The sequence below is a fragment of the Carcharodon carcharias genome, chromosome 9 (genome assembly GCF_017639515.1).
Source record: "Carcharodon carcharias isolate sCarCar2 chromosome 9, sCarCar2.pri, whole genome shotgun sequence".
Lineage (NCBI taxonomy): Eukaryota > Metazoa > Chordata > Chondrichthyes > Lamniformes > Lamnidae > Carcharodon > Carcharodon carcharias.
This window is the reverse complement of record NC_054475.1, coordinates 125,961,509-125,979,959: the sequence shown is the minus strand read 5'-3', so window position 1 is coordinate 125,979,959 and position 18,451 is coordinate 125,961,509. Positions and strand designations below refer to the sequence as shown.

The 18,451-nt window shown below is 41.1% G+C and overlaps 1 protein-coding gene across 5 annotated transcripts in view; it reads left to right on the top strand.

Moving 5' to 3' along the window:
* The window catches only part of LOC121282113 (ribosomal protein S6 kinase alpha-6), a 168,430-nt gene that overhangs the window by 98,774 nt on the left and 51,205 nt on the right, over positions 1 to 18,451 (top strand). For all 5 annotated transcript variants that reach the window (XM_041195595.1, XM_041195596.1, XM_041195594.1 and 2 more), the window contains 3 exons: positions 7,302 to 7,444; positions 8,784 to 8,854; positions 11,295 to 11,383. In XM_041195595.1, coding sequence (XP_041051529.1) covers positions 7,302 to 7,444; positions 8,784 to 8,854; positions 11,295 to 11,383 — 303 coding nt within the window. The remainder of the gene's footprint in view (positions 1 to 7,301; positions 7,445 to 8,783; positions 8,855 to 11,294; positions 11,384 to 18,451) is intronic.

The window sequence follows — 18,451 nt, the reverse complement described above, 5'->3', positions numbered from 1 at the left end:
CTCAGTAACTGTCTCTGTCTCCGACTTACCCCAGGTAGATTTCAACTGAAGTTCCATCCCTCATGTTTTGAACCCACCCAGGATTACAGATACCTCTGGGACATACAATGCTCCTCAGACTGCTGTTCTTGTCGCATTCTGAGACCCACATTCAGTGCCATGCGCCGTCATATGAACACACTTGACCTCTCCCTCCAGCTACACCACCACACCCTATTTCTAAGCTGCCCGTGCCCACAGTTTCATTTTATTCTTTGTCTTATCCGACGCCTCAACAAGAAACTTTGTCTCTTTCTTTCAGGTGCAAAGGAACGCAATCTCCAATAACTCATTGACACCAACACCCATCCAGGACCCTCCACCTCTGCCTGTCCCTCTGTCCCCATCCCGTCTTCCAATCCCAGCTCTGGCCATGTATCACTGTACCCCCTGACCTTCCCCTCTCCGATGCTGAATGTTCAGTGCTCAGCAAAGGACTTAGTTTCATACCCTTGCGCCCTCATCTCAATGAATTTCGGGCTCGGCACGATGCTGAACTCTTCTTCCGCCGCCTTCGTCTCCGTGCTCACTTCTTTGGGCAGGAGTCCTCTCCCCGTTCAACATATCCTTTTACCCGCCTCCAATATTCTCCCTCCACCTGGACCCCTCCCTCTGGATTCTTACCTTCTCTTGATCTTTTCATTGAGAACTGTTGGCGTGACATTAGTCATCTCAATTTCTTTGCTCCCGTCACCCACTCTAACCTATCTCTCTCTGAACTTGCTGCACTCCGTTCTCTCAGGTCCAACCCTGACATTGTTATCAAACCTGCTGACAAGGTTGGTGCTGTTGTTGTCTGGCGCACTGAGCGTCAACTCGCAGACACTTCCTCCTACCTCCCTCTGGACTATGACCCCACCACTGAACATCAAGCCATTGTTTCCAGGACTGTAACTGACCTCATCTCCTCTGGAGATCTTCCTTCCACAGCTTCCAACCTAATAGTCGCCCAACCTCGGATGGCCTGCTTCTACCTCCTACCCAAAATCCACAAACGGAACTGTCCCGGCAGACCGATCGTGTCAGCCTGTTCCTGCCCCACGGATCTATCTGACTCCAATCTCTCTCCCCTTGTTTTGTCCCTTCCCACCTACATCTATGATTCCTCTGACACCCCACATCATATCAACAATTTCCAGTTCCCTGGCCCCAACCGCCTCCTCTTCACCATGGACATCCAATCCCTCTACACGTTCATCCCCCACCGGGATGGTCTGATGGCTCTCCACATCTTCCTCGAACAGAGGCCCGAACAATCCCCATCCACCACTACTCTCCTCCGTCTGGCTGAACTTGTTCTCACACTGAACAATTTTTCCTTAAACTCCTCTCACTTCCTCCAAATAAAAGGTGTGGCTATGGGTACCCGCATGGGCCCCAGTTATGCCTGTCTCTTTATAGGGTATGTGGAACATTCCTTGTTCCAGTCCTACTCTGGCCCCCTCCCACAACTCTTTCTTCGGTACATCGATGATTGCTTCGGTGCTGCTTCATGCTCTTGTCTGGACCTGGAAAAATTTATTAATTTTGTTTCCAATTTCCACCCCTCCATCATTTTCACATGGTCCATCTCTGACACTTCCCTTCCCTTCCTTGACCTCTCTGTCTCAATTTCTGGTGATAGACTGTCCACCAATATCCATTACAAGCCTACCGCCTCCCACAGCTACCTCAACTACAGCTCCTCACACCCCGCTTCCTGTAAGGACTCCATCCCATTCTCTCAGTTCCTTCGCCACCGTCGCATCTGTTCTGATGATGCCATTTTCAAAAACAGTTCCTCAGACATGTCTTCTTTCTTCCTTAACAGAGGTTTTCCACCCACAGTGGTTGACAGGGCCCTCAACCGTGTCTGGCCCATCTCCCGCGCATCTGCCCTCACACCTTCCTCTCCCTCCCAGAAACATGATAGGGTCCCCCTGGTCCTCACTTATCACCCCACCAGCCTCCGTATTCAAAGGATCATCCTCCGCCATTTCCGCCAACTCCAGCATGATGCCACCACCAAACACATCTTCCCTTCACCCACCCCGGTGGCAATCCGCAGGGATTGTTCCCTCCGGGGCACCCTGGTCCACTCTTCCACCAACCCCTACACCTCAACCCCCACCCACGGCACCTTCCCTTGCAACCGCAGAAGGTGCAACACCTGCCCCTTTACTTTCCCTCTCTTCACCGTCCAAGGGCCCAAACACTCCTTTCATGTGAAGCAGCATTTCACTTGCACTTCCCTCAACTTAGTCTACTGCATTCGTTGCTCCCAATGCGGTTTCCTTTACATTAGAGAGACCAAACGCAGACTGGGTGACCGCTTTGCAGAACACCTTCGGTCTGTCCGCAAGCGTGAGCCAGACCTCCCTGTCGCTTGCCATTTTAACACTCCACCCTGCTCTCATGCCCACGTGTCTGTCCTTGGCCTGCTGCATTGTTCCAGTGAAGCTCAACGCAGACTGGAGGAACAGCGCCTCATCTTCCGACTAGGCACTTTACAGCCTTCCGGACTTCGTATTGAGGAAACAATTTTAGGTCATGAACCTTCTCCTCCATCCCCACCCCCTTTCCATTCCCCGCTCCCCTTTTTTTCCAATAATTTATATGGATTTTTCTTTTCCCACCCATTTGCATTTTTTAAAACGTACTTCCATCCATTGTTTTATCTCTACCTTTTAGCCTATTTTGATCCCTTCCCTTCACCCCACCCCACCCCCACTAGGGCTATCTATACCTTGCTTATCCTGCTTTCAACCCTGAATTAACACATTCCTTAGATAATATCGCCACCTCCAGCACCTCTTTGTCCTTTTGTGTGTGACATCTTTTGGCTATCTCCACCCACCACTGGCCCTCTATCCAGCTCTACCTGTCCCCCCCCCTCCCCCCAAACAGTTTATAATTCACCTCTTTTCTATTTTTACTTAGTTCTGTTGAAGAGTCATACGAACTCGAAATGTTAACTGTGTTCTTCAACGCAGATGCTGCCAGACCTGCTGAGTTTTTCCAGATATTTTTATTTTTGTTTTGGATTTCCAGCATTTGCAGTTTTTTGCTTTTATATTATGGTGATATAGCTTATTGCTTAGTTTTCATTACTTAGAAGTGACCTTGATTGAAACCCTTGTGTTCAATTAATAATGAAAAAGACAGCATTTGCTGTTAGATTAATTCATTTAAATAAAGATGAGATTATAAGAAGCACAGTGTACATAATCTGTCAACAGGAAAGAGCTACATTCACAACAAAACCATGTGATTAACCTTTGTTCATTTTAAATGATCAACCTGGAGCCCTACTTTTAAGGTGAATGATGGACGCAGTCACTGGGTGGGTTAATTGCTGAAGATTTGAGATCCTTAAATAAAAATATGAGGATCCCATGCAAGTTAACTTTATAGCCTTTGGTTGCTTTTAAAATATTGGAAGACATGGTGTGTATTTGTTATGAAATAGCCCACTTACTTTTATTATTCCATCCAATGCCTTTTCATCTTCACTCTAATTTTGAACAGATGATATAAAGAAATCAATTTATAGCAAGTGGCTTTTCTGTGAACTGAAGCTGGATTTGGGTCCAGACATGCTAGTCAGAAAGAATTTGAAATGTAATTAAAATTTGCAGTGCACATGAAGTTTAAAAAAAAGTTGAAACTGTTTTGAGAAAATAATACATGTAAAGTACAGAATTTTAAAAGTTTTTTTTAAAAAAGCCCTTAGTATATTCAACTTTATGCATCAAAATGATAGCCCAGTTTCTGTAGTTGAATTTCTCAGGTTATTATAGGTACTATCTCAGCAGTTGCTTTAATTAAAACTCAAATGAAAAATGGCAACTTGTATTTGTATAGAGCCTTAAAGTCATAAAATGTCCCAAGGCAAATAAAAATCTGCATTCATGCTGAAAAATTGATTTATTGAAAGAAATGAAAATTAATACCGTGTAAAGAAAACTTTGCATCTTAACCACAAGGTTTTTTCAGAAGATGTCCAAAATGATTAGTCATTTTAATTTGTTTTTGGTCAGCTGATGTCTGACATGGGCAGAAACCATCATTTATGTCAGATGAAATTTTCATTTAAAATTACGTTCAGAGAAGAATGTGTCTAGGACCTATCATGGTTCTGAACACTTTTCTTTTCAATAAAACTAAATACTAGACTGTTCACTAAAGGCTTTATGTGCCATAAAAATACCTGATTAAAATTATCCTTGAGGTCATTGCTGTATTTCATTGTACATCTTTGAACAAATTCCTCCATTTTACATTTGCAAGCCTTTTTGTAAAATATAGGAAACTGGTTCAGATAATCACATAGGGAATAACAGCAAAGATGTTTGCTTGGATGGTACTTTGCTTGAATGGAAGAACAAGTCTTGAATAGTGATTTCTGCTATTTGCTAGTTGGAATAGCATCTAGTATGTGGTTATGTTGTCGTAATCCTTATTTGGTTGGTGGGATATATTGGAGTTTCAACTCCAGATAGTTTATGAATTGACCATTAAGTATTTTATTTATTAATGTTCAGCAAATCTCATGATAAAATTTGAAATTGTTCCCAGAATTGTAGTGTTGCATAGATTAACTTGGTAGGGGCAAGAAAATATACAATGAGCTGTTGTACCACCACCACCAGCACCCTGCCCCTAAGCTAGTCAAACTACAGGCGAGCATACACATGGGCATTTTAATAATGAGTCACGACTTAGAATTATAGAATGATTTCAGCACAGGAGGAGGCCATTTAGCCTGTTGTCTCCCTGCCAGCTCTTTGCAAGAACAATTCGCCCAGTACAACTCCCCAGCCTTTTTCTTATACCCCTGCAAACTTTTTCCTCTTCAGATAAGGATCCAATTCTCTCTTGAAATCCACGATTGAATCTGCCTCCACCATACTCTCAGGCAGTGTATTCCAGAACCATGCACTGCTTCTCATGTTGCCATTGCTCTCTTTGCCACTCACCTTAAACTAGTGCCCTTTGTTCTTCATTCGACCATTAATGGGAAGGCTTTCTCCCTAAGTAGTGCCTCCTGCCCTCTCATGATTTTTAAATACCATTATCAAATCTTGCCTTCTCCAAGGAGAACAGTTCCAGTTTCTCCAATGTATTTAACTGAAATTCCGCATCTCTGGAACCATTCATGTGAAGCTTTTCTGCACCCTCTTCAACTTACTGTATGTGTGTTAAAGTTGAGTTTCTAAGACGAAACTTATAATCAAAAGGTTGGGGGTCAGCTTTTACTGAAATAATATTTTGGAGCGGTTAAAGTGTATTCTCTCCCATTGTACCATTATCACAGTGTTGCCAGGCCGGAAACTGTTCTTGCCAACCTCGCCCCCAAAAGTAGTGTAAAAGGAGCCAAAAGTATTTTTATTGAACTTGTATTGTCAAATTTTTATTTATAAACAAATAATAAGCTCCATGGAGACGGATATTAATTCCTGTACATTAATTTAAACAAATTTATTAAACTCATCAAAACAATAGCCATATATACAAATTAATAAAAGAACACTACTTAGCAGCAGAACATGCATTGAACGTGTATTAAAATCCATAAAAATCACCCTCCTCCTAATCTTCAGACCTAACTAATACGTCCAATGTTTCTTGAATGCCATCATCATATGCATCATCAACATCACCTTCATCAGCAATCATATTGTCATCGGTCATATTATTCCACAAATAATCATCATCTTCTGTGCCATTAAATGCTTTGAATATCCCACATTTCTTGAATGATTTGATGACAATCTCTGTTCTGATATCATCCCAGGCCTCTGCAACCCATTCACACGGAATTGCTAATGTTTGGAGCCTATATGCTACCTCCCTTGGTGAATGTCTTCTCTCCTCCAATCATTCAATGATTCCACTTGTTTTTCATGCTATCTTTGAAGGACTTGTTTAGAGAGACATCCAGTGATTGAACAAAGCTGGTTAGACCACTGTGAATCTCTGCAATATCACTGTTTACCAATCTAACTTCAGCAACATCATCAACAAGATGTGATCGGAGCGTGTCTCAGATGAGAAGACTTTTTTCTTTCCGTAATCCTCCTGATCAGAAACTCCAAACTTTCCTCGCCTTCATCCATCCTTTATCGTGAACGTGGCTATCTACTTCTTTTGGGGAGTTGCAGTTTTGGGAGGGTTTTTCTCTTGAATATTGCCATTGGCTTAAGCTTTGTTCGGTTGGACACACAAAATAGCACAAAAGGGAACCTACTCTTTTTTTATGGCCAGTTGTCTTCATTAGCACTGTTTGGCTGACAAGTCAAAATTCAAGGGAGCTTCATCCATGTTCCTAATAAAAGCCAATCTGTATCCATTCTTTCTTTTAATTCTTTCACGGGGAATGGGCATCACTGGTTGGGCAAGCATTTATTGCTCATCCTCAATTGCCCTTGAGATTCTTTTGACGATGTTTGATTATAAACCACTGAAATGCGATAAGTCCGTCATCAAGTTCTACAGGAAGATGCTGTGAAATCTTGGTCATCCGTCGGGAGTACAAAATTGTTTCTCCTCAGGGCTGGCTTTGAAATCCGCAATGCTTAATTTTCTTGTTTCAGGGCGAAGATTCAGATAGATCCTTTAGAAATTGGCAATTTTCATTGACGTATTTTGCAGCTTCATTTTCCAACTGCGGTCACATGCTAGACATTCCTCTGTTTGCCCATTTATTCTTGGGCGCCTGCCTAAGCTGTGTAGAGAGCTTCTTCAGCCTCTCATGTTCTTCTCTGATATATTGAATTCTCTGGCTGCTGCACAATTATTTGTCTGCTGTGCAATGTCAACGACTTTAAATTTGAACTGGGCTGTGTATGTTCCGTTCCTTCTTGATACCATGTTGCCATATTAGAGGGTGGGAACACAGGCGTGCACCAATGAGGTGGTAGCTTTGATAGTGTGTGTTGATGTGCACAGACACAGAGCTGAACAGCTGCCTTCAATGGTGTGCTATTCTATGATTCTATCAAGTAGGTTTGCACCAGGGCAAGTTTGACTTCAGTGGCGAGTGGGTGGTAAGTACAAAGTGTTTGAATTTTTTGGCTAAAAGTCGGGGGTGGACTTATACATGAGGTCTATGAAAAATTAATGCTTTTTGGGCCAAAAGTCAGGGGTCAACTTTTATACAAGATCGACCATTACTTACATTACTTGTATATATGGTTAATACAATTGTGTTAAATCACTTTAAAACAATAGAAGTTGCTTATTTACAGTGTTCATATTTTTGATATTACTATTGTTTTTAGATTTTGGGCTAAGTAAAGAATCAGTTGACCAAGAAAAGAAGGCATACTCATTTTGTGGTACTGTGGAGTACATGGCACCAGAAGTAGTTAACAGGCGAGGTCACACACAGAGTGCAGATTGGTGGTCATTTGGTGTGCTTATGGTATGTGTGAGATTTTGTCTGCATAACTTGATATTATTCTTTCATATTTTAATTAGTGAAAGTGACTGAATATGTCCTGGTATTGAATTTTCAGTTTTGTTCCATTTGCGCAATGCCCTCATCTAGGTTTCTTCGGGTACATTGGTACCGCACAAAGGGTGATTTTTCTCAAGGGTTGTTAAATATGGGGAGCTCAGTTATGTGACCACTTCAAGGTTGCTCTCAGTCCGTACTTCTGAAGCCAATTGTCAGCTCCACTTGCGTTTCTGACATCAGTGTGATGGTTTAAGGTTCCATTTTTACAGAAATTTCATTTGGAGGCTGGGACCTCCGAGAACTGTATTTGCGCTAAGGTTACTAGTGTGAAATTCTTGACTGGTTGTGGTTTCACTATCAGATCCTGACTGGTTGGGGTTTCACCATCAGATCCTGACTGCTTCAAGGATTTGGGTTCCTGATCATGTTTATGTTCCAGCTTTAGTATTGAGGCCAAGTGGAAACTTTCATGGCAGTACTAAATTGGACTGCAACTTCACCCTCTGGCTCTTAAAATATCTAAATTATTTGTCATTTTAATCAAGATGGAACCAACTTGTTAGCAAGAAACTGCAACTTATTTTTATACTGCACCACTGATTACCAGATGTTACTGGTTTACATCCTATCAAATTTGTTTCGTCTATCTTTTTTATATATATATATATATTTATATATATTATATATATGTATGTAACTCCTCCTGCTTTTTAATATGCATGCTATACTGTTGTACTGATATCTGGTCAACCTTTATTTATTTGAATATAGGAACAGGAGTTAGGAGCTTAGGAGCAGGAATAGGCCATTCAACCCTTCGAGCTTGCTCACCATTCAGTAAAATCATGGCTGATCTGGTTGTGTTTCAGCTCTAGCCTTTTGCCTCCAATAACCCTTGATTCTGGTCTGTCAAAAATCTGTCTAACTCTGCCTTGGATAAATTCAATGACTCAGCCTCCACTACTTTGTGGGGAAGAGAATTCCAGACTAGAGAAAAAATGTCTTTGTTCTTACATATATATCCATCTTTGTCACACTGCAAAATTTCAAACAAGCTTGAAAGCCAATAATGTGCTTCTTTCTTAGAGCCTGTACACAGATATTGTACTGGCTTATAAGTATCTTTGTTAATGTTTAACTGTGATGGATTCCATTATTATATATAATTTCCACTGCAATGAATGTTATTCATTGGTCATCAAGCTGTAACTGATTTAAGCAAAACAATTAGTTGTATACTTAATAAATATTAAGGCCCAATTTTGTTTTGATGGCACTGTCAATACTTTGCTCTTACTTTTAGTTTGAGATGCTTACTGGTACATTGCCATTTCAAGGTAAAGACCGGAATGAAACTATGAACATGATACTCAAGTAAGTTTGTTAAATGTACTTTTGTGCAATTCATATTCTTGTACTAGCTTGCAGGGTGTTTGATGCAAATTAATTTGATAAACACCGCGTGGAACCTCCCTTGGTTACCTTTTTTGAGGCTACAAGAAAATATAACAGATATTGGGAAAAATTTATCATAAATGTTTATTTTAGGTCTGAGCCTGTAATAGACATGTCAATTCATTCAGTCTTTAATAACTGGAAAAAAGATAGTGCATATAGCTCTATATTTTCCATTCCATCTTATTGGCAATTGTATGTTCTCCACTAATGGTTTCTGCTATTTGCTCCAGGCTGATTTGAGTAAAATAAAAAAAACTCCTGCCAGTTAGAAATATGAGAAATATAGGACTTGTATTTATTCTTGGTGTTTCAGGATGGGCAGGGGCTTATTTTCTGAAATTAACATCAAATCTATCAAAATTCATTCAATCTAGGCAGGCAGGTTAAAATGCAAGTCCAGATAGCAGTTTGATTGAAAAGCCTTCAAGTTAGAGGTTGAGTGTTTGGCCTTGAGAGTCACTAGGCCAACTTGACTAGTTTATTTAAATGTTCTTCAGTTAGTTTAGATGGTCGTAATACTAAATGGATAATCTGTGAGAAACACAAGTCCTAGATTGTGACTTTGCACTTGGTGCTCTCTGCTCCCATCTGCCCCATGCCTTGCATCAATTGCACATAAATCTTTCAGAAGTAGACAGAGGTGTCTAATTTAAATGGGGAATAATGGACACCTGAGAGTGATTAGAATGCACAAATCTAATTGAGGATTACAGCTCATGTCATAAACAAGCTTAAACTGCAGCAAATTGCATATTTCATCTGAAACCATAATGAAATTCCAATTTGAACATCAATCACTGCTGTTTATAATGTAAGCTGGTTTAATTTTTTAATTTCTTTGTGCTGCCTGCAGCTCCCCAGTTGGATAACTCTGCATTTCCACATAGTGAATATGTTATGGTGTTGAACATGAGGTTAAATATTGGAATATCATCACTTCAAACTTATTCAGAAATAGTCCTGGTCAGTTGTATGTGTAGTGCATTGTGTTTTCTAAACGGCTACTTCATAATAAATTGAAAATGTTCCTTTCCACATTCAGAAATGAATCACTGGAGTGATATAGTTTACATTCTTAAAGACTAAAGCCCTGGAACTGATAGCTGTGCCCTAAAATATTGCAAAAAAATTACTATTCCTTAACTCTGAATTCAAACACAGGATTTTATTGAGCCATTTTTAGAATAAACACTTGGCCTATGTTGCCAGATTGACCAGCAAAGTATTTATTGTTATCAGGATGCTAGTGTCATATAATGACACTTTGAAGCTAACTTGGCTATCTGGCCTTTCTCAGGAAAAAATATCATTTGGTCAGGATCAAACTGAAATTGGAAATACCCCCCAGCAGCATGTTATATCATAATGACAAACTGAAAGCAATTTTTAATTTCCAAATGTCTATTTCATAATTAGTAGAGCTAGGCAGAACAATGTATCTATATAAAGCAGTTTCTAAAATTAAATTCAAACACTACTGAAACACATGAAGATGTATATAAATTACACAACTGTATTTTTAAGATTAGCTAATCTTATTGGAAGAATTCAAGTCGATTATCAGAGCCACTAATTTACAATGACTTAAAAGTCAAATACTGTTTTTATTACTTGGGATTTGTACTATTTAGGGAGATTGTATTCTTTCTAATAGAATGTTTAAGATAAGTGACAAGAACCAAGAGGGAGGTGAGAATGTTTATCTTGGAATGCATGAAAGATTCAGTTGTAACTTAAAAAAAAAAATTGGATAGAGACATGAAAAAATAAACTTGAAATGTTGCAGGGCTGTGGGGGAGGGAAAGGGAATGGAATTATTTGGATTGCTCTTTCAGAGCTGACACAGGCATGATGGACTGAATAGCCTCCTTCTGTGTGCTGAGTCTATGGTAATTAGGTTTATGGTCACTGAATCAGTCAAACTCTATTACATTGGATTTGGACTTGTATACTCCAGGATCCCATCCCATTTCCTGTGAAACCTGCAAATCGGTGGCCTGGGAAGTATGTGATAGAATGAGAACTTTGACATGCAACTGCCAGAGACCTCATTCTGTTAAGCACTTACCCCTACACCATGGCAGTCTTTGGCACTTTGCAGGTTTATGCCTTTGATGCCGTGTATCTTAGGTGATTAAAGTTCACTTACGGGAGCACTGTAGAATGGTTGACCCTGCTGCTCATTGTCATGAGCCTATCCTGACTATCATATGTGAAATGAGAACTATCGTGAACTTACAGTATTTAAGCTGTTTTTTTAAATTCAGTGAAGGCTGTGTAGAACAGCTGCTGTGTATTAGTGTGCAATGTTGAGTATAATTTAAATAAAATAATGAATCCATTTACTTTTTCCAAGAGCTAAATTAGGAATGCCTCAGTTTCTTAGTCCAGAAGCTCAAGGTCTTCTCAGAATGTTATTCAAGCGAAATCCTGGGAACAGACTAGGTACTGCTTCATTTTTTTATCATCATCCATCTCTATATTGAAGTTATTGTTTCCAATTATTGTTGAATATTGAACAAATATGTATCTGATGGTTAATGAAGGCCTATTGGCAATGAGAAAAAGCAAAATTGCAATATTTTGTTGCAGGTCTATTTACGCTGTTGTCTATTGTACACTGGAAACACCTTTTTAAAGAATATTTCCTTTGGTTTCTATAAATTTAATCTTTAAAATTATAGAACAGGAAATTGTGAGGAGGAGGTTCCATTTTTTGGTGTCGACAGTTCCCCTAGTGCACATACATTACATATCTATTTGGGCACTGAACAGAGTTCTCTACTCTCTGGGCTGCCCAACATATTAATGTGAAGAAATAATAGTTTTTTCTATTGTTGTCTCTCCTATTACAATCCATCAGCCAACCGAAATTTAGGCAACATAATTGTATCTCTCATGCCCCCATTTAGCCCCATGAATTTACAGACACAATCCACCAATCATCCATTCAGCTTATTTCACACATTCACCAGTAGAAAGCAATTAAATCTGAACTGGAAGTTCACTTTCTCTCAGCTTGTGTTGGTTTGTGTGCTATGGCCAAGGGAACCAGAGATTTGGGCCACAAAATTGGACTCTTTTGTACCCATGGCTTTGAAACTGGGGGTGTCATTTTGGTACCAAAATAGTGTCAGTACCACGTGCGTTCACTTCTTGTGTGCCATGCACGGAACATGTCCTTAGTGAGGGTGTTAACATGAGTTTGAGGATTCTGTGTTAGAACCTGATGCCAGTCAGCATGTCAGGCTGATCTGATACCAGTGCTGCCATTTCTGCTGTTTTAGCTAACACCCTCTCTTAACCTTGCACAGCTGAACATGCATTCAGCAACAGGAAGGCCTCCCCCATCAGTGATATTTAAAGCGATCATGAACTTGTAGCTTAGTTACTGATTTCTCTGCTGGCTCAGTTTGATTTTAGACTCCGACATTTGCAGCACAGAAGGAGGCTATTTGGCCCATCGTGTCTGCACTGGTCAATAAAGATCTGACTAGACTAATCCCATTTTCCAGCGCTTGGCCCCATAGCCCTGGAGGCTATGGCAACACAAGTAAATATCTAAATACCTTGTAAATGTTATGAGAGTTTGTGACACAACCACTCTTTCAGGCAGAGAGTTCCAGACTCCCACCACTCTCTGGGTGAAACAATTTCTCCTCAACTTCCCTCTTAGCCTTCTACCTCTTACCTTAAATCTATGCCCCCTGGTTATTGACCCCTCTACTAATGGAAAAAGTGCCTTCCTATCCACCCTATATATGCCCCTCATAATCTTATGCACTTCTATCAGGTCCCCTCTCAAACTCGGCTGCTCCAAGGAAAACAACCCCAGCCTATCCAATCTTGCTCCATAGCCCAGACCCTCCATCCCATGCAGCATCCTGGTAAATCTCCTCTGCACCTCTCCAGTGCCATCACATCCTCCTTATAATGTAGTAACCAGAACTGCATGCAGTACTCCAGTTGTGGCCTAGCCAGCGTTTTATACAGTTCCAGCATAACCTCTCTGCTCTTGCATTTATTAGCTGAGGCATAGAATTCAAGTATCCCATATGCCGCCTTAACCACCTTAGCTACCTGCCCTGCTACCTTCACGGATCCGTGGATATGCGCACCAAGGTCCCTCTGATCTTCAGTACTTTCCAGAGTCCTACCATTCATAGTGTATTCCCTTGCCTTGTTAGCCCGTCCCAAGTGCATTACCTCACACTTTTCCAGGTTGAATTCCATTTGCCACTGTTCTGCACACCTGACCAGTCCATTGATATCCTCTTGCAGTTTACAGCTATCCTGCTCACTATTTACCGTCCCACCAATTTTCGTGTCATTCACGAACTTCTTGATCATATCCCCAACTTTTAAGTCCAAATCATTTATGTACACCACAAACAGTTAGGGCCCCAGCACCGAAATCTGCAGAACCCCGCTGGAAACAGACTTCCAGTCACAGAAACATCCCTCTACCATCACCTTCTGTTTCCTGCCTCTGAGCCAATTTTGGATCCAGTATGCCATTTTGACTTGGATCCCATGGGGTCTTACTTTCTTGACCAATTTGCCATGAGGGATATTATCAAAAGCCTTGCTAAAGTCTATGTAGACCACATCAAATGTATTACCTTCATCAACACTCCTCCTGGTTGCCTCCTCAAAAAATTCGATCAAATTTGTCAAACATAACCTTCCCTTAACAAATCCATTCAAACTAACCCTGATTAATCTATGTCTCTCCAAGTGTGGATATATTCTGTCCCTCAGAATTCTTGCTAGTAGCTTCCCCCATCACTGAGGTTAGACTGACTGACCTGTAATTTCCTGGTCTATCCCTTCCATCCTTTTTTAATAATGGAACAATGTTAGCAGTCCTCTGGCAACTCACCTGTGGCCAGAGAGGATTTGAAAATTGCTGCCAGGGCCCCTGATATCTCTTCCCTTGTCTCCCTCAACAGCTGAGATACATCCCATTCAGGCCTGTAGATTTATCCACTTTTAAGACCGCTAAATCCACTAGTACCTCCTCTCTATGTTAATTTCCTCTAATATTTCAGTCCTCCACCCTGATGTCTATATCTGTGTCATCCTTTTCCATTGTGAAGACCGAAGCAAAGTATTCATTGAGGACTGTACCCACATCTTCCAGGTCCCCACACACATTTCTCTATGGTCCCTAATTAGCCCTACTTTTCCCCTAGTTATTCTCTTGCTCTTTATGTATTTAAAAAGCCCCTTTGAGTTTTCCTTTATTCTACCCATCAATGCTTTCTTGTGCACTCTCTTAGCTTTCTTAATTTCCTTTTTAAGTTCCCCACTGCACTTTTTGTACTCCTCTCTGCCTGGGACCAGTGTTCTTGCAGGGGCTTTTGCTAGTTCTGTTGGGGATTACTTAAACTAGTGCGGCAGGGGGATGGTATCCCAGGAGTAGGATCAGATAGGTCAGATTCAGATCGGAAAAATGGAGGTAGAACATTAGCTTGGGACGTTGTGATAGACGTGGAGTTACAGGAGAAACAAAGTTTAAAAAATGTCCAGCAAGAGAAATTGACGGGGTTAAACTGTTTATACTTCAATGCAAGGAGTATTTCAAACAAGCTAGATGAGTTAAGGGCACAGGTAGACAAATGGCAGCAGGATGTCATTGCTATAATGGAGACCTGGCTAAAGGAGGGACAAAACTGGCAGCTTAATATCCTCGGTTATAGAGTCTTCAGGTACGATAGAGTAGGAGATAAAAAAGGAGGGGGGTGGGGGGTAGCACTAATGGTTAAAGAATCAATTCCAGTTGTGAGAAGGGATGAAGTACTAAATGGGTCAATAAACGAGGCTTTATGGATTGAGCTTAGAAATAAAAAAGGGGCAGTCACACTACTGGGAGTATAATACAGACCCCCAAATAGTGAAAGGGAGATAGAAGAGCAAATATGTAGGCAAATTTCTGCTTGTAAGAACAAAAGGGCAATAATAGTAGGAGACTTCAACTATCCTAATATCAACTGGGATTCAAACAATATAAGGGGCACTGAGGGAGAAAAATTCATGCAGTGTGTCCAGGAAAATTTTTTCAACCAATTAGTGACAAATCCAACAAGAGGAGATGCAAATCTAGACCTAGCCTTGGGGAACGAGGAAGGGCAAGTGGGTGAAGTGACAGTTGGCAACCATATCAGGGACAGTGATCACAACTCAGTTAGATTTAGCATTACCATGGAAAAGGACAGAGATAAGGCAGGAGTAAAAGTCTTGAACTGGGGGAAGGCAAATTTTGCAGAAATGAGAAGGGACTTGGCTAAGGTGGACTGGACAGCACTGTTGGAGGTTATAACAGTGGGAAACACTGAAAAGCGAGATCCTAATTGTGCAGAATAGACATGTGCCCTACAAAAATAAGAGTGGGACTGCCAAATCTAGACCCCCCTGGCTGTCTAGAGGAATACAGGGGAAGATCAAACAGAAAAAGAAAGCGTACCATAGGCAAAGAACTAAGAATTGCAGGTAGCCTAGACAAATATAGGAAGTGCAGGAATGAAGTAAAAAGGGAAATAAGGAAATCAAAGAGAGGGCATGAGAAAAGATTAGCAAGTAAAGTTACAGATAACCCAAAGATGTTTTACCAATATATTAATGCTAAAAGGTTAGTTAAGGAAAAAGTGGGATCTATCAGAGATGAAGATGGAAACTTGTGTGTAGATGCAGAGGCTTTGGGAAGGGTTTTGAATGAATATTTTGTCTCCGTGTTTACAAAGGAAAGGGAGGATGTAGATATAGTAGTCCAGGAGGAGCACTGCGAGATACTGGGCGGGATAGTTATAAAGAGAGAGGAAGTAGTCGAAGGATTGAAGTCCTTGAAAGTTGATAAGTTACCAGGGCCAGATGGATTGTTTCCGAGGCTGCTGAAGGAAGTCAGGGAGGAGATAGCAGATGCTCTGAGGATGATTTTTCAATCTTCACTAGATACAGGGGAGGTACTGGAGGACTGGAGAAATGCAAACGTACTTCCATTGTTTAAAAAGGGATCAAAGGAAATGCCAAACAATTATAGGCCAGTTAGTCTAACATCTGTGGTGAGCAAATTAGTAGAATCAATCCTGAGAGATAGGATTAACTGTCATGTGGAAAGGCATGGACTAGTCAGGGATGGTCAGCATGGGTTTGTTAAAGGAAGGTCTTGCCTCAAATTTGATTGAATTCTTTGAGGAAGTGACAAGAAGGGTTGATGAAGGTAGTGCAGTGGATGTTGTGTACATGGATTTTAGGAAGACATTTGACAAGGTCCCACATGGCAGTTTGGTCAGGAAAGTAAAAGCCCATGGGATTCAGGGTAATGTGGCAAACTGGATAAAAGGTTGGCTTTGTAACAGGAAACAAAGGGTAATGGTCGATGGATGCCCTTGTGAATGGAAAGTTGTCTCAAGTGGTGTTCCACAGGGCTTGGTGTTGGGACCCTAGCTGTTTGTGTTAATATTAATGGTTTGGACGTGAACTTGGGGGCGGGGGGGGCACGATTGGGAAATTTGCAGATGACAGAAAGATTGGCCAAGTAGTGGATAATGTAGAGGAGAGTCATAATTTCCAAAACGATATAGATGGGTTGGTGGAGTGGGCGGTAAAATGGCAGATGGATTTTAACATAGAGAAATGTAGATCAAACAGTTACAGGGATTACACAATAAAAGGGAATATACTAAGAGGGGTAGATGAAGTGAGAGATCTTGGCGTCCAAGTACACAGGTCCCTGAAGGCAGCAGTTCAAGTAGACAAGGTTGGAACAAAGGCATATAGAATGCTCTCCTTCATTGGCAGAGGTATAGAATATAAAAGTAAGGATATAATGTTGGAATTGTATAAAACACTGGTGAGGCCACAACTGGAGTATTGTGTGCAGTTCTGGTCACCACATTACAGGAAGGATGTAATAGCTTTGGAGAGAGTGCAGAGGAGGTTTACAAGAATGTTGCCAGGGTTAGAAAAGTGGAGAGATTGATGGGTTGGGGTTATTTCCCTTAGAACAAAAAAGGTTGAGAGGTGATTTGTTTGAGGTGTACAAAATTGAGGGGAATAGATAGAGTGGACAGGATAAAATTGTTTCCCTTGGTGGCAAATTTTAGAACCAGGGGACATAGATTCAAGATAAGTGGCAGAAGGTGTAGGGGGGACATGAGGAAGAACTTTTTTACGCAGAAGGTAGTGGGTGTCTGGAATTCACTCTCCTAGTTAGTGGCAGAGGCAGAAACTCTAAGCTCTTTTTAAAAAGTACCTGGATCTGCACCTTAAGTGCTGTAAGCTGCAGGGCAATGGGCCGAGTGCAGGAAGGTGGGATTAGAAAGGGCATCTAAGTGTTCTCAGACTGGCATGGACAAGATGGGCTGAATGGCATCCTTCTGTGCTTTTAACTTTTCTATGGTTCTAGGGACTCTGCTGTATTGAGCCCTAGGTGTCTGCCAGAAGCTTCTCTTTTCTTTCGTAATTCTAACCTTTTATGTCCCTTGCCATTCAAGGTTCTCTGGACTTGGTCCCCTCCCTTTGTCTTTATGGGAACATATTTGCCCTGTATTCTCGCTGTTTCCTTTTTGAATGCCTCCCACTGCTCTGACACAGTTTTATCTGCAAGTAGCTGCTCCCAGTCCACTTGGGTCAAATCATATCTCATCTTAGTAATATTAGCCTTTCCCCAGTTTAGAACTTTTATTCCTGGCCCAACCTTATCATTTTCTATGGCTATTCTAAGTCTAACTGAGTTATGCTCACTATCTCCAAAATGTTCCCCTATTGATACGCCTTCCAGATGCCTGGGCTCACTTCCCAATATTAGGTCCAGAACTGCCCCTCACCTTGTTGAGTTTTCTATGTACTGGCTGAAAACGTTCTCCTGGACGCAGCTTAAGAATTTTGCGCTCTGCCTACCTTGCACACTAAAACTATCCCAGTTAATATTTGTGCAGTTAAAATCCCCTACAATTAGTGCCTTATTAATCTTACACTTCTCTGAAATTTGATTACATATTTGACCCTCTATCTCTCCCTGACTGTGGGGGCGACAGTACACACTCAACAGCGTGTCAACCCCTTTTGTATTTATTACTTCTATCTATATGGCCTCGTTTGATGATCCTTCTAAGATGTCATTCCTCCTCACTGCTGATTCCATGATCAGTATTGTGACCGCACCTCCTTCTATCCCCATCTCTATCTCATCTGAATAACCTATAATCAGGAATGTTGAGCTGCCAATCCTGCCCTTTTAGCCAAGCCTTAGTCATAGCTATGATATTATACTCCCACGTGCCTAACTGTGCCCTTGGCTCGTCTGTCTTATTCCTAAGGCTCCTTGCATTAAAATATATTCCAATTAGCCTTGCTAAACTCACTTCTTTCTTATCCAACCTATGTTTCCTCTGTCTTCCAGACTCGCTAGTGTTTTAACTTCTAATTCCACCTCAGCTTCTCTCCCCTCTGAACCACTTTTCAGAATCCCATCCCCCCTGCCAATTTAGTTTAAATCTGCCCCAGCAGCAT